This window comes from Podarcis liolepis (genome assembly GCF_965112155.1).
Source record: "Podarcis liolepis genome assembly, chromosome: 13".
Classification (NCBI taxonomy): Eukaryota; Metazoa; Chordata; class Lepidosauria; order Squamata; family Lacertidae; genus Podarcis; species Podarcis liolepis.
Window position 1 is genome coordinate 31,374,599 of NC_139573.1, and position 17,078 is coordinate 31,391,676.

The 17,078-nt window shown below is 46.6% G+C and overlaps 1 protein-coding gene across 2 annotated transcripts in view; it reads left to right on the forward strand.

The window, feature by feature from the left end:
- Positions 1 to 11,700: 11,700 nt before the first annotated feature.
- The window catches only part of LOC310690662 (corticotropin-releasing factor receptor 1), a 62,900-nt gene continuing 57,522 nt past the window's right edge, over positions 11,701 to 17,078 (forward strand). The window contains exon 1 of one of the 2 annotated variants that reach the window (XM_083470078.1): positions 11,701 to 11,819. In XM_083470078.1, coding sequence (XP_083326204.1) covers positions 11,793 to 11,819 — 27 coding nt within the window. In that variant the 5' untranslated portion in view covers positions 11,701 to 11,792. The remainder of the gene's footprint in view (positions 11,820 to 17,078) is intronic. The other variant, XM_083470080.1, reaches the window with a different exon arrangement.

Sequence of the window (17,078 nt, forward strand, 5' to 3'; positions counted from 1 at the left end):
GTTTGGTTTCCCCTTTTTGTTACTATACTATTTATGACAGTCCCTCCAATTGTGCCCTTAGCCTCATCTTCCCCTGCAACACACACACACACACACACACACACACACACACACACACACACACACTTAGCTTCAGACCTAGCTGCAGGATCCATTCTACCCTGTTTTCAAGTTTATTGGACTCTGCCACTTCACCCCAAAGCTTGTTGGCACTGTTTGCACAATCACTCTCTAGTGTGACTAGTCTTTGACAAAGGCGTTCTGGCATAGTAATTGCAAATATCCACTTGGGAATGCGCACTGTCCTCTTGGAAGGAGGGGGGAGGAGAATGCTCACAACAGGAGTCACAGGACAGGGAAATGGACCTGGCATTTGATGTACAGCCTCCCCAGTGATAAAACGAGGGCTGCTTCCCAAGCTGTGTTTTTAATGCCCTTCATAAAAAAGAGAGGGGAAATTCCACTGCACTGGAAACAACTCTTGCAAGCAAAAACAGGACCCAGGGAGCTGGGAGCCTGAAAAGTGAAACTGCACTGTACATGTGAGGAATGAATAGGAGTTGGTAGCAATGAAGGCGGAATCCAATTTAAACAGATTTATACACTGAATTTGATGGTTCTGACCCAATGAAGTGTCTGCTTATGTCTGAGTCACCCATGCGCTGTATTAAAGCATTGATCCACATGCATAATTTTATAAATATGAATACGTAAGTATTTTTATACCATTGCATGTAACATGCATGCATCTGGTTCCTTTAGGAAACCTGGATCATATACATATATAGTATGTGTTTAATATGTTCTTTAAAAATGCATTTTAACAGAACCTGCTAAAAATTAACCCACTTCTTCTTGAGATCAAGGAGCAAGGTAGGAATTGGGGGGGGGGGCAACAACCCTGTGCATATACACTCAACATGAAGAGTTTCAGAAAATTTCATCCTTAATCACTGGTTTTGGTTTCGCCTTCATCAACTAGGTTTAATAGCTAGTTTCACAAGTTCTGGTGCAACAGCAGAGGGCAACCTTCCTGCCTCATGTGAAGATAGTGTGAGACCTAAAAGTCTCCTATCCCACACCTACCCATACACATAACGTTAATTTTGATTACATCATTTGGCCACAATCCCACTTCAAATTCTGGATCCAGAAAAGCCTCATAAAGCACCGCCAAAAATATAATGAAATGCTTGTTATCTCTCTGGGAGACTGGAGCTATCTTGCATCTGATGAAGTGGACTCCTTAGTCCATAAAAGCTTACGCACCCACCATAAATCTGCTCATGTTTGTAATGTTGCACAAGGTTCTTTACTGATTCCCCCCACCCCCGCAGCAACCTAAGATGTCTACTCTATGTAGAGTAGTATCAGACACTCATTTGTGGCCAGGGTGTGGAGGAGGAAAATAACCGTGAGCACTGTCCTGTCTAGGGCACACCAGATTTCTCAAGCATCCTCTCTGTCCACCACCATTGACACTTTTTAGCGTTCTAAACTGAGATTCCCAAAGAATAGTCCATTTCAGGACCCTGGAGAGCAACACATTTGCCAACTTAAAACACAGCTAGGTTGCTCTTTTTCTCAGTTCTGATCCAAACTGGGGGATTTTTTGGGAGGGGGGGTGGACACACGTCAAAATGCAGTGTTTCTTAAGAAATAACAGGAAATATATGGGTTATGGCTAATATAAAGGGAATGTACACAGAGCCTTCCTCAAAAGTCTTTCCCAGATAAATGTCCTTTCTTTTTCTTTTTTTGCTGTGATAGCTACCTAACATGCAATTGTTCCACATAGGTTAAATGATATCCCAGCTTCCTGTACAAGGGCAAGGGTAACTTTTTAATGTGTGGTGGGGAAGGCAGTACTTTTTTTAAAAAAAGTAGATTGTGTATACCAAAACCACAAAAAATTAAGGAATTAAAAAGAAAATAGGGTGTCAAGTGTTCAAAATTATTCTGATAGGTAGAAGGGGGTGTCTTCCTTTAGGTGATGTCATGAACACCTTAAGTACTTCCTGTGCACTTTCTTCATGACATGCACAATCTCTGAACCTTTTCCAACTCTGAAGTCATTTTTGAAAGACAGATAGAGTGGCAGAAAAGGAGATTGTGACCTCGGCAAAGCCCTTAAAAATCACCACCACCACCACCACCACCACCCTCTCCTTCTCTCCTTCTCCTCTCTCAGCTATTTTTTCCTATTTTATATTTTGAGGTTGGCTGAATTCAGCATGATGCAATGAGGTTTGGGGCATTGGTTTCCCTCTGCTCGTATCTTAAAGACTCGAGGAGGATAGTATGGCATGAAAGTGGCCTCAGGCAGTGCCTCTTTGTAATATCTGAACTCCCCCAATTTGCCACTGTGTGTAAAATTTACTGGTCTGGTAAAAAAGACCTGTCTACCCACCCAGGCAGCCATTAGCTTGGACCTGCAAATGAACAAAGGGAGGGAGGACAACTATTGACGAAACCTCCAGACCTGCAAAGCCAGCCCTGTGAGTCAAGATGTTTTGCAACATTGAACAACAGCTAGAGCCAAATAAAAATCCATACCAGACATCAGGAGGGCCCAGAGAATGGTGCGAAGGCTCGTGATAAGACTGAAGGTAAACTAATCTGGTCCTGCCAGCTGCATGGATGTGGGGACTGTACAGGAGCCAGATGTATAATGCTCTGAGCCAAAAACATGTGGTAAATAAGAAACTAATTGCAAATAGAAAATAAATAATAAATGTTAATAGCAAATAAGATGTGCCACAACAGGCATGAATGCTGTTATGTGCAATGTAAACATAAGAAGAGCCAGCAGGATCAGGTATATGGCCCATCTAGTCCAGCAACCTGTTCTAACATGTGAAGCAATAGGAAAGATTGTGCATCCAAGCATGTGCAGAGTGCATTAGGCTACCACCAGGTAACATGAGAACAGACCTTTTCTGCTATGGTTCCCCGCTTGTGGAATGCTCTCCCCAAAGAGGTTCGGCTGACGCCTTCATTATCCACCTTTAGGTGCCAGGCAAAAACATTTATGTATTTTGTGGTTTTTATATTGTAATTTTATGTTGTAAACTGCCCTGAGATCTATGGATGAAGGGTGGCATAAATTTAACAGACAATAATATAAAAACAACAACAGCAAGAGGTCAGAGAGTAAAGTTTCCCAGCTGGCTTGAGCCCCAACAAATCAAGGTAGATAATTGAAATATTGAAAATAAACCTCAGCAGCAATCCGCATCACACATGAAACAGGAAACTACTAGTTTGTAGTCCAACAATTTGGCTACAGGGAATTTTCATTGCTAGCCTGAAATTGGGCAATCTGTTATTCCCTGGAAGTAAAAGAAAAAGCTACCAACTGAGTCTTCCTGGGGAGAGGGAAATGTGGGGATTTGGAGGGTCTTGTTGTGGTTTGTCATTATTTTCTCTGCCTTGTGCTTCTGCCATGCCATTCAGATTGCCTAAATAAAACTGTTCCACACACCACAGTCACTGATGGGCCTTCACACAGTCACTCAACTGCTAATGCAGCCTAGCAGGGCTGTGACCTGGGAGAGCTGGACTGTCAAAATCCACTACAAGGAAGACAAATGGTCTAAAAAGATAGTGGAAGTAACCAAGGCGACCTATTGCATGCTTAAAACACCCCCTTTCCCCTTAAAATCCCCCCCCAAGACCGTCCTTCCTGCAACCCCAATGGCTTATAGTGGTGCTGAGCTACTCACAGTGATTCGGTTTGTAGAGATCATTTTGAACTGTTAGCTTAACTACTCCAGAGTGTTTGCAATCAAGCCCGATGAAAATTTGGTTCACACCTTCGGTTGTAATTATGACGTGAGAAATTCATTCTGTATTAATGCCTCCTAATTACTGCTGGTACAATGGGCTGAGCCATTGAATTGATGCTGATAGATCTCTATGTAACACATCTAGTCAGCTCTCCGGGTGCCATTCAGAATGCAGGAGTGAGGCACATCCCTTGGCTAGAGATCTCGCAAGTGAGGTTAGAATGTCCTTGCTGGCGACAGTTTTGTACCGCAGAAACTATTGTGAATCACAGGGATGCAACTGTACCTTTGAGATCACCTACACAAATCTGCATCTGTAAAGCACATAATCCCACACAAGCCAACCTAGGCCCCCGCTTTTTAATAGTCACTTGAAGATTATCTCACATAAAGCTGCCTGTGGTTCTAGGCAAGGGACAAATTAATCAAAGGACTGGACTATAGTTTTACTACCCACATACTCTTTAAATAACAACTTGCACTAGTATAATGTCATTTTAACACTATGACAAGCTGCATTTTGCAACCTCTAGCAAATGTGCAAATCACATGTGTACATTCTAGTTTGGAAAGGCAAAAAAACCTACCAAGGGAACTGAAATCCCATTTTCTAACTGCATGAAATCTCACCTCACCTTTCCCTTCATAAATTCCACCAGCCATTGTCTGCATTTTTAAAAAGCCTCCCAGCCATCGAGGGAGAAGATGACCTTTCCTTTAATTGTTTAGGAAGCAGTTAATGATTTTTTTTTTTTTTTTTTTTTTTTGCATTAGGCACTAATGACTTGGAAGATTTTTCTTCAACAGCTTTTGATGGCTGGTGGTTCCTAGGTATGACACGCCCAACCTCCCTGAGTACAGGCTGGGGAGAAGTGGTCCAGCTGTTGGACTCTGGCCAGGGAAGGAGACAAGTGTTTTACAGCTGGAGGCAGCAATATTATGATTTTTTTTAAGGGAACAGATGATGATCGCCATCATGATATCTTCACATCCATGAACACAAGAAGCTTGCGTTTAAAAGTAGATAGTAAAGTGTTGTTCTAAGGGTGCTGATTTCTGGGCCCAGCACATGCCTGGTCCAAATACAGAATCCATACAGGCTTTTGGAAAATGCCCAGCAGGGTCGATGGCATGATCAAAGTCTCCCTCCTCCATCCCACTCTCGGCTCAATCTGCCGTATGCTGTGCCAAGGAATCCAGAGTTAAGCATGACAAATGGACTGATTTTCCTCATCCTTGGGAGTGTTTTATTTTGCCTCTGCCACCTCTGACAAGTTGCATTTTGCTATAAATCCCCTCAATTAGGCTCCAAAACAGCTCCGCAGTCATTTCCCTGATGTATGGCGATGGAATTAGCTTAATGTCCCTGGCAACCAATTCCTTGACTAAAAATAGTTCTCGAGTGCTTCTTTCCCTACCCCCCACATATCTCTTGCCCCCCTCCCGTCGCCAATATTTCACACAAAAAATTGTCATTGAAGACCTCTTCCACCCAATGAGGAACTGGGAAGGACTGGGAAGGTGCTTCTTGCCGTTGTGCTGCAGGTACCAGATTTAAGGAGCTGAAAGGAAGCGATGGAACTAATCCTTGGCCAAGGAAGGAGTGCCAACCAAACTGGAGGTGTCCAAGCAAGATCAATTCCTGCTCTTTTGCAGTGGAGGCTGGTTCACTGAGGCCAATGGGCCACTGCCTCCCTCCCCTCAAGCTGCCCCCACCTGCCTACCTTCTTCATTACAACCAATCAGCTGGGGGGCTCTGCCTGCCATTGACTCTGGCTCCCCCTAGTGTTGGTCTCCCTGACTTCTACCCTACCAGCCCCTAATGGGCACCAACCACCGGTGACCTTTTTCTAAAACCAATGAGCAAATGAGGATAGGAAGGTATGACAGACCAGTCTCCTGCCTGCCTCATTACTACTGCTTCACGTCGCTCAATTCCCCCAAGTGATAGGAAGTTTCAGGCGCAGCATTTTGCAAGGGAGGAGGGGTTCTGTGGGAAGTAAGAGGACTAAAGAGATGCATGCTTTTTTTCAGAATATCTGCTGATCTACAGCGTGTGGGGGCAGGTACGCAACCAGACAGTGCCAGACATTTAAAGTGGCATCAGTCATTGTCCCCCAAGAGAAACAGCATGCACACACAGCTGGAGCACACACACCAGAGAAACAGGCTTTTGCTTTTGCAACCTTCCAACTCCGAAATTGCTCAGGTCCACGCTTTGATCTCACCCCCCCACCACCACCCCAGACACACTTTTGTAGGTAGGCATGAGCATTCCTGGTTCTACAAATATCAACTGGCCAATTTGCAATCAAAGAAGCTATACAAAAGCCTAGAGACGATGTCATCCCAGAACCACATACGAGCTTTTCAGTGGTGTTGTTACATGCATGATCTGCATGCCATGAGAGGGCTTTGCTGACTGGGATCCAGCTCCAATTTTAAGACTGTACCGCTCTACAGAAATCACTTGCCTGTCCATTTTGTTCCACTTAGATAGCATCGTGTTACAAACAAATGTGCCATCTTTTCTCCCCAAAGAGTGTTAGGAGAATGGCGAGGAAAGTAGGAACAGAGCTGGGGCTACCAAGGGACAAGGGGAACATAAATTAATTCAAATACACAGGCTCCTGGTCTGCTTCTGTTTCACATCTTCATTGTAAAACAAAGACTGCAATTAGGCAACAGCTTCTCAGGAGAGTGGAGGTGGTATGATGGAGGCACAATTACATGTGGCTTGTACACAACCCCTACTGTTTGCTTCTTTTGTTGCAAAATGAATACATCGTTACGTATATGTGCTACAAATAATACTTCACAACTATCCAAAATTTTGATATCATAACTGTCAGGAGCCCAGGCTGCCATCTTGATAACGCAGCACACAAGTCGTAATTAGCTTGAAGATTTATTGCAAAACAAACAATCAGTCTCGGACGCTCTATCGGAGCTTCCATACCTTACGATTCAGTTGACCCTTCTGAGGAGCACTTCCTGGTTCTGCAGAATATCCTGAACCTATAACCCTTACGTTTCTGGGTTTGTTTCCTGTCTAATACCTTTCCCATACGTCTATTCCTTGGACTCAGGGGATTAATAGCCTCCTCTTCCAGTGAGGAAATGCTACCCCTCCTGCTTTCCAAGCCTGCCTATGCTTCTTGAGCGAGTTGGCTTCTCTCCATCTCGCTCTCTGCTAACGTCTTATCAACATCCCAATGTCAGGGGGAGGGGGAGTAGACAGCCGACTGCTCTCAGCTGTCTGACTGCTTTCTAACTCATGCTATGCTTCTCTACTTGGGGCAGATGTGTTCATGACAATAACCTTTTCAAGGGATCCAGAATGGTTTGTCCTACACCAGGGAAACCTGTAGCCCTCCTGTTGTTATTGGTATTCCATTTCCCAGCAGCCCCAGCCAGCAAGCCCAATGGCCAGGGATGATGGGAGTTGTAGTCCCAACGTCTGGTGGAGGACCAGACGGTTCCCACAACTATCGTTTACATTCATTTATTTAGTTCTGTTGTTGTCTCTGAGCAAGCTAAGCAGTCTTGCAGATACCTGAAGGACCGCACAACCCTGAACATTCCATTTATCAGCAACAATAGTGGGATGAGTTGGTAAATCACACACATTGTGTCTGTCATACCTTCAGCATTCTCTCTGGGGGAGGACTTTTGCACAGTCTCTATCACACTTTTAAGGGTGTTGTGGACCCATTAGACCTCCTTTGATTCCCCCTTGTCCGTGCGGCGTTCTCCTCCAACTACTACTGACATTCTGCTCCCTAAATCCAGATGTTTCCCATCCTTTGAAAACCCAAATAGCAGAGCTAAAACTCCAGATTTAGGGAGGAGAAAGTGTGGGGACAGCAGTAGTTGGAGAACGCAACATGGACGAGGGGGGGGGATCGAAGGAGGCCCAAGAGGTTCATGATCCACATTGAACTGAGTCTGATCAGGCCCTAACACACTGTCCTGCAGAGTGCTTGAAAGGGGCTCAGCAAGACTCAACAATCTGCTGATCGCCAGGGCTTGCTAAACCCCGGCCAAGTGTTCTCTTCTGCAGCTCTTGCAAGGAGCTTTGCAAGCTGGTGGTTGGGTTTTGCCAAGGCCTCTTGCAAAGCCCCAGGCACAGTGCTTTGCATGGCTAGGGCTTGGCATGTGCTACCCACCAGCTGACCCGTGGATGCCTGCAAATGCCTCTTTAGCTGAGCCCCACACATTGATGTCATATATGATGTGGGGTGTGGAGCAGCTGGGTGTGGTTTCAGTGAAATGGCTTTGCAAGCCTGCGGGATAGCTCAGTCAGTAGAGCATGAGACTCTTGATCTCAGGGTCATGGGTTCGAGCCCCACATTGGGCAAAAGATTCCTGCATTGAAGGGGGTTGGACTAGATGACCCTTAGGATCCCTTCCAACTTTACAATTCTATGATTCTAGGACACCAAATGGAGAAGCCTGGCAGGGCCTAAACTGGGCCCATGGGCTGGGGATTCCCCACATCTGCTCTAAGATAAAGCTTGCCATCTGTCTCATTTCCTAGAGAAAGGAATGGACAGCACATTCCTAAAATCCACAGACAGTACAAAACTGAGAGGATTTAGTGACCACTTTAGAGGACAGGAGCAAAAAAAAAATCCCAAGGCAACTTGACACACTTGAAGAGCTGGGCTGACAACTTTAAAATAAAACTGCAAGAGGGTAAATGCACACTTCTGCTCAAGGTGAGGACCAAAACGAGGCTCCAAAAGCCAACTGGCTGGGCAGAACCGGTGCTGAAAATTGAAAGGGGGCTGAGCATGAGCTGAGCATGTGATGCTGTAGCAAAAAGGGGGCCTTTTGGTTCAAATTAGTAAATGCAAAAATATCCAACTCTTAGGAGGTAATTTCAGCTCCACACTTAGTAGCTCCAAGAGCACGTTTCATATGTGAAGCTTAAATATGGCCGTGGGCCTTTCTTACGCTATTTACAAGGATGTTTGATCATGTTAATGTGGAAAGAGAGGCTTCTGCAGTGCAAAGCAAAAGAGGATCGTATTGCAAAGTGAATGAGGCAAGACCCTCTTTCCTTTAAGCTTCACATGCAAAAAGAATCTACAACCAGACTCCCACCCTGGGAGTCCTCTGTTCAGTTTAAAGGTAAAGGTAAAGGGACCCCTGACCATTAGGTCCAGTCGTGGCCGACTCTGGGGTTGCGGCGCTCATCTCACTTTATTGGCTGAGGGAGGTGGCATACAGCTTCCAGGTCATGTGGCCAGCATGACTAAGCTGCTTCTGGCGAACCAGAGCAGCGCACGGAAACGGCGTTTACCTTCCCGCCGGAGCAGTACCTATTTATCTACTTGCACTTTGACGTGCTTTTGAACTGCTAGGTTGGCAGGAGCAGGGACTGAGCAATGGGAGCTCACCCCGTCGCAGGGATTCGAACCGCCAACCTTCTGATCAGCAAGTCCTAGGCTCTGTGGTTTAACCCACAGCACCACCCGTGTCCCATCCGTGTCTGTTCAGTTTGGGGGGCCCTAATTTAAGGAGAATGTTGTGAAACTGGGAAGAGGAGTTGCAAGGAGATCTACAAGAGACTTGGAGACAAGCCCTATGAGGAAAGGCTTGAAGCAGAAAATTGCAATCTGTGTGACAGGGCACAATAACGCACTGTAAGAGAACTGCTAATGTGCTTGCAAAACGAACTATTTCAATCATATACTGTGGGGATCAAAGTAGCCATTGCCCATTGCCTCTTTGCATGTTTATGTACTCTGAACTTCCTTCCTTCCAATCTTGAGCATGCTCAGATCAGTGACTCGTGCAGAAACACAGAGGGCATACTCCTATGAAGGTACATAGCGTTCGATTTTACAAACTAAGCCCTTTCATTCGTGGAGGGGGAAACACACCTCGTTTATCAGACGTTGGGGAAACACTGGCTTCGGTGTGTGTTCAGTCGGGGGGGGGGGAGTAGGTTCAGGATGTGGGTGACAACTAAAAGTGTGTCCCAAAGTGGAGAGAAATTATTAATGCACCTTATCCTCTAAGACAGGGGAAGGGAGACCTGTAGTCCTTCAGATGTTGCTCGATTCTAACTCACAGCCAGCATGGCCAATAACCAGAGATGGTGGAAATTCTAAAGCACCTTTTAAATGCAATGCTATTCATGTGAAACAGCTAGATAGGCAAGTGCTTTCCCTATTATTTCCCACTTCCACTCGAAGAACTTGTCAGAGAGCAGCAGCTTCAAATTATAGGACTGTAGATTTAAGCCAAATGCCAGGAGAAATTTCTTAATAGGGCAGTTCAGCAGTGAATTGATGGCCTTTGAAGCATCTGGAACCTCCTCTTGAAGGTCTTCTATGGGAAGGTCAAACCATTAGGCAGAGTGTGAAGTAGCCTTAGATGGCAGGTGTTGGGCACCATTAAAACGCACCACGCATTGATGTAATTATGATTTTCTTTTTTTAATAGAGACTGTGTGGCTTTAGTCTCAGGTTGGGTTTGAGATCCTACGTTTAATCTTGGATGGTTCATCAGGGATCTTGCCCCAGAGCAGAAAACTGGAACTCGGTGGCCAGCTGAGACTTGGTTCATCTCAAGGCAGATAGGCTGATTTTATTGCACTGGCAACAAGTCCTTCTCTCCCCTTTCGTTATTCTAATTCTGTAGTGCTTCAAGACTGCACTCTGTTTACATCACACACACAAAGACAGGCCCATCAGAGAGAAGCAATGGGGTTGAGTGGCTATGATATTATTATTATTAGCCCTAAACGGCCTCAGTCCAGTATACCTGAAGGAGCGTCTCCACCCACATCATTTTGCCCGGACACTGAGGTCCAGTGCCGAGGGCCTTCTGGCGGTTCCCTCACTGTGAGAGGCCAAGTTACAAGGAACCAGGCAGAGGGCCTTCTCAGTAGTGGCACCCGCCCTGTGGAACACCCTCCCACCAGATGTCAAAGAGAAAACAACTACCAGACTTTTAGAAGACATCTGAATGCAGCCTGGTTTATGGAAGCTTTTAATGTTTAATAGATTATTGTATTTTAATATTCTGTTGGAAGCTGCCCAGAGTGGCTGGGGAAACCCAGCCAAATGGGGTATAAATCATAAATTATTATAATATTATTATTATATGATGGCTTCCTCCCCAAAGGCACAGCCAGGCCACCTCCCCACTCTCCACCTATAGCAAAAATGGGGAACCTTGGTCCTCCAGGTGTGGTTGGATGCCAACTCCCATCAGCTCCAGCCAGCAGAGCCAAGGGCCAAAGAGGTAGTCCAACAATATCTGGAGAGCACCAGGCTCTCCATCTGTGACCTACAATGTGTGCAGTAAACCGCCAACAGGTGCACGATGGGGAAGGGCTGTAGCTCAGTGACAGAGCATCTGAAGGTCCCAGCTTCAATCGCTGGCATCTCCAGGTAGGGTTGGAGGAGAGAGAGGGGGGGGAAACCTTGTCTGAAATCCAAGAGCTCCACTGCCCACCAGTTTAGAGACAAGGCTCCGCTATATGGGCCAGCGGTCTGACTCAAGCAGCATCCTTTGTTCCTACTCCTGCAGAACAAATGGGTCCAGGTGAGTCAGGTATGAGCTGGAACTCGAGCAGTTTTACTGGGGCACAGTGGGGTGAAATGAGAGAGACGGTGCTCAAGCCCAAATCAGATGGCGTTCAAAAGCCGGTGGTGGTGGTAGGTGACCGCAGAGCGGTGTCCTGGGCGATGTGAACATCCTCGCCTCCAGCTCAGGTGTGCGTAGGAGAGGGAGGAGTGTCCCCGCCTGCTTCTTAAACTGCAGGGGCCCTGCAATCTCCTGCTGGGGGGCGGGGAAGAGGCCACCCGAGGCTGCCTGTAGGCAGACCCTTCCCAAGACATAAAGTGGAGGCAGGTGGGGGCGGGGCAGGCCGGGGGAGGAGGCTGCCGCGGCGGCGGCGGCGGCTCGCCTGGCTCTTAGCTTAGTTTGGCTCGGCTGCTGCAGGAGATTTCTGGACTGGACGGGGACGACTTGAGCTGCAGAGCGATGGAAGCCCGGAGCAGGGGGTTGCAGGTAAGAGGCGGGCTGCGGTTTGACCTAGAGTGGGCAGAAGGGGGGGAGGGTTCTGGATCCCTCCCACTCCCCCTCGATTCAACTTTCCACTCCCCGGGGTACGCTGGTGGTGGTGGTTGGGGGCGTTGAAGGGAAGAGGGCAGAGGCAAGAGTGGGGATATACACACACCAGACTGGTAAATGTGAGCGGGGTGGAGGGGGGGGGAGAGAAAAGATCCCCTCTTCCTTCACCTCTTCTTCCTGCCCCTTCTCTTCCTCATTCAGCCTTCCAACCCCGGGGTGGGCAGCGAAACCGGGGGTGAGTTAGGGGTGTTCTGATCCAATATGGGCAGTGGAGACTGGGAGAGGAAGGGGAGTCTCGCCTCCCTCTCTTTTTAAATTTCCCCTCCCCTTTCTCCCATCTGTGGGTACGGAGTCTGTGTTTGTGTTTTTATTGTGTGAAGCCGGGAGCAGAGCCTCTTCCTCCTCTTCCATCACTGCCCCCCCCCCGGCTTTTTTTGCCTCTCTGCTGGAGCGCCTCAAAAAACGCCAGCCCAGCTTTCGAGTCCAAGACTCCCTGGCCAGCTTGCTTGCTTGTGTGTGAGCAAGTAACCCCAGCCTCTGAGTAACCCATGGAGTGAGCAGGCTGAGGAGCGAAGTGCTGTTCATGATGGGATCTTTTAAATAAATAAATAAATCCTGGTTAATTAATCTGTGATAACTGCTCCATTACTTAATGATCCCTAACACAGATTAGAATCTCCGCTCAGCCCCGCTAAACATGCAATGTCCCTGATTACAAGGAAGGAAGTGTAGTTGAAGCTATCAGGGCAACTGATAGCTCTCTCTCTCTCTCTCTCTCTCTCTCTCTCTCTCTCTCTCTCTCTCTCTCTCTCTGTGAGTGTGTAGCTTTGTTCCACACAGACCAAGAAATCTGTGTAGCATTTCAGGAAAGGCAAAATGCCACGGCAAACTGAAGATTCACATACTGTATTTGGAAACCAGCAATATTACTTTGTACTCTAACCTGGTGTCTTTCAGAATTTTGACCTTCAGGAAATGCCTTCCACACAGCTTCCAAGGAGCCCTTAAGTGCAAGTTTGTGTGGGTGGGGTGGGGGGACTCTGGTGGAACCTTGTTTCCAACAGAGGAGACAGCCGCAGTACTCTGAGCAGCGCCGGGCAGTTCCATATAGCTGCTCTGTTAATTTCCCATAATGCCCCAGACATAATAGGACTCCAGAGCATTGTGGGAAATTGAAACAGTGGCTAGCCTGGGTTGTTGTTTTTTAAGAGGTGTTAACCGTGAACCCTGCTGGAGCACTGGAGGCCTGGCAACTGTGGAAAGCCGGTGGGAGCTGTTCTTAAGTATCTGTCTTATGACCACTACACACTGCAGAGGATTTTGGGGCACATTCTAGCGATTCATAGTCTGGCCAGGTGAGCCTTGCCATGGTTTGTTGGGCCAGAGACTGTTCATAAGTGGTGAACTAAGGGTCTGCCTGCTGGTTGTACGTCGACGGGAAAATTGGCATTGGTGGGCAAGCTGCCCTTCAGCAAAGCATTGCAGGGGGTTGGACTAGATGGCCCTTAGGGTCCCTTTCAACTCTATAATGCTGTGATTCTATGAAAGCTCAGCTGCCATTACTGAGCTTCCCATTGAGGAATCCCTGATAGGCTTTCAGCAAAGAACGTGAGAGCCACTGCTCTGCTCCGCATTCCATGTGACATGGATGGTGCTGGAATAATGGGATGCAAGGTTGTGCAACTCTTCAGAAATATGGGGACGGATTGTACCCAATTAAAAAAACAAAACACTACGCATTTGCAAAGGCTCCCTAGCTGGCTTTTGTTTGTGTTGACTATTTGAATATTATATTTTTATACACCTCGGAACAGTCCCCCCCCCCTCCAGGTCATTGACTGGTGGTCCCAATTTTCGAAGCCTTCCCCTGTAGCAAGTAGCTCGACTCAGCGCATTCTTATGAAATTATTTGCTCTGAGGGCAGCTTTCGGCAATTCAACAGCTCTCTGCTTGCGGCACGAGGAGGACTAGAGCAGGACCGGTGTCAGGCTTGGGAGGACCCTTGGCAGGGTGCCCCCCCCCACAACCCAACACTTGCACACACTATGAAGGGCAGGCTGCAACCCTGGTTGTGATGGTGACAGCACCTCTGTGCTTTTGCTGCTGCCACTGTTGTGGTGCTCCCTGCCTCAACGCCAAACCCAGGGCAGAGGCACTTTTGAATGGGAGATAAGCTTCACTGCCTTCTATGATGGTCGCCTGTCATTGTAAGTTACCCCAAATGGTGTGCCCTGGCAGCTCACAGATCTATGAAATTTTCATGTTTTAGACTACAGATCAACGAAATACAAATCAGGGGTGCCAACTTGAATAAAATATGGGGGGGGTAGCTAAGCCCAGCCCTGTGTATTCGATCACAATACACCATTTGAATGGCAATGCCCATCAATGGGGGGGGCAGCCTTCTCAAATATTTTATTGGGAAGGGGCCCGAAGGGACCTTGGCCCCTAGGAGTCGGCTCCTGTGACCCATCCTATAGGCTGGAGCATTACATTTTCGACGACTTAAAAGGGCTGTTGGGAGAGGAGTGTGGCTCCTTTTCAAAAGTGCTGCTACTCCATCCAGAGCTGAAGAATATCCTTGTTGAGAGCAAAAACAGTGGCAAAGAAATCTGCAGCTGCCATTGCCACAAGCGAAACTGGACTCTGACCTGGTGGTGGTGGTGGGATTTAGGGGAAGTGATTTAGATAAATTTATTGTCATTGTCCGTATATACACAGTATACACAACAACGAAAATCAAACACCCACCCAAAGACCGGGTTCACATATACATTTGCACGTATCTCCGACACTCTCATCCTATTCAGACATAATCTATAAAAAACATAACATAATCCAGAATATAACATGACCTATTAAGGCATAACATAACCTAAAACCTATCTCATTCCTTCCTACTCCCTGCTTGCTAAACCTTGCAACTGGCCCTGAGATCATAATTTAGTGCAATCAGAGCTCTTGGATAGAAACTATTCAGAAGGCGTGTGGTTCGTGTTTTCATTGTCCTATATCTTCTGCCCGAAGGCAATAGTTCAAAGAAGTTGTGAGCAGGGTGGGTGGGATCTCTCAGGATATTATGTGACTTCTTCAAGATGCGAGACGTGAAGATCTCATCCAGGGTTGGTAGTCGGAGCCCAATAACATTCTGGGCAATTTTAATTATTCTCTGTAAAGCTTTTTTATCCGTTTCAGAGCTGCTCCCATACCACGATAATATACTATAGGTTAGGACACTCTCGATGGTACTATGATAATAGGACAGAAGTAGGTGCTGGGATAGATGCAGTCCCCTGAGCATTCTCAGGGGGGTGGAGGGCCCCATTACCAGACCTGTGCCAAGGTCCCTGCAAATCCGGCATTGGCCCTGCCGCAATCCTCCGTTTGCCACAAGCAGATCGTAAGGTGCACTGCCCACTGTTGAAAAGCACCTGGGGGTTGGATCAATGGGGAGGGGGGTGAATGGCAGCATGACTGGGTCAGGTCAGTGAGGGACCCTTCCAAATTCTTGGGGGCTCTGGCCAGTGACTGATATAGTTGACTGCTGGCACCAGGCATGGACTGACGGTGTGCCTTGATAGGCTGGTCAGTAGGGTGCAAAGTGTTCAAAACAGGAGCCTTGTATTTTATTCCACACTCTGTAACATCTAGGACAGCTTACCCATGTCATGACACGGTGGTGTTGTGGTTTCCCCATCCCACATCATTAGTGGGAAAATGCATGACACTGTGACATCCAGTTACAGGGAAATTATCCTAGGCATTATGGAAAGCAGGGTGGGCAGGGAAGTGGACAAATCGTTGCCATTGCTGGCTGCAACTGTGCATTTAAGCTCACTTGTAGTTTTGGTGTGAGGCACCATCACAAGCTATGTTAAAAATGCAAAGTCTGAATTGAAATCAAACCAATAGTTTTCACAAAAGGAAAACAAAAGGGCATTCGTGTCAGATAAGCTTAAAACAGAACACCACTGCTGAGATTGGAGCACGTTTCTGCTATGTGATTAGGTATAACTTTACTGCAGGAAAAGGATCTCTCCATCTCTCAAACACATTCATGTTTCCCTGGTGATGGTCATAGTAGTGGAGGACAATAATAATTGTGGAATAAATACGGGACACAAATTGCAGATGAGGCATGCTAATAGCCACAATGCCCATGTTCCGCCTCCTCTTTAAAAAAATAAATAATATTTATTAAATTTTCCATTTTAACAATCCAATAAAACCACATTAAAAATATTCCAAATCATAGTACAATTCAAAAAAACATTTTTTATATCTTTGGGTGACTTCCCATGCTCTGAAGTTCAGATGAGGCACAATGCCCATCTTCCACCTCCTCTGTCTTCTTGTATTCTTATGCTCTTCTGCAGTATTTTCCCCACACCCATGCTCAAGAACACACATTTCTCCAGAAAATGATGTGTCCTGGGCATGGTTCGAAGTTAGCCAGGCACCAGGTACATTTTGCAACCAGGGATTGGCAGATTGCAAGCACTTTGAGAAGTCTTGGCACCACATGTGGGGATTTGAGACTCCAGAAGAAAATTGTCACCACTGAGCACTGAGGGCGCAGGAGGAGAAATGAGAACCAAGGTACCACTGTAATTAAAATAAAATAAAATAAAAATGTCAGCCTTTGTAAATATCAATTATTCAATTGACTTATGGTTTTGGCCACGATTGCAGGGGCCAAGCCCCATTTACGTTTGTGGTGACCAATTAAGAATTGCTATTAAAAATGTGATATTGACAATGTGTCACTGATGTGAACTGTGTGTTAGTTCATGTGTTTAAAAAATATAAATAGAAAGTATGGCAGAATTGGGGGGAAGAGGGGAAATAATGCGACTAGACTTTGTGTTGTGGTGCCTGTAACCTAGGCTCCAGAGGCCAACAGCTTTTCAAACACTGGCCTGGGTCCTGCCACTGTATTAACATCTGGAATCTGGAGCAGCATGGGCAGGGCAGATCCCATGGGTTCTTTCCGCTCGATTGTCAGGCACTTTCTTGGCTGAGACATAATTGGGCAGAAAGGACCCAAATATTTGACTCTGGCTATGTGATTGCTGGTATTCATACATATATTGTAGCAGCACAAGAAGAGTGTTGGGGAAGTGGATCCCACAGTGATGTAAGCATGTGTGAATTGGGTCCCCCTTGTTTGGATGAAGTATAATAGGCTCCACAAAC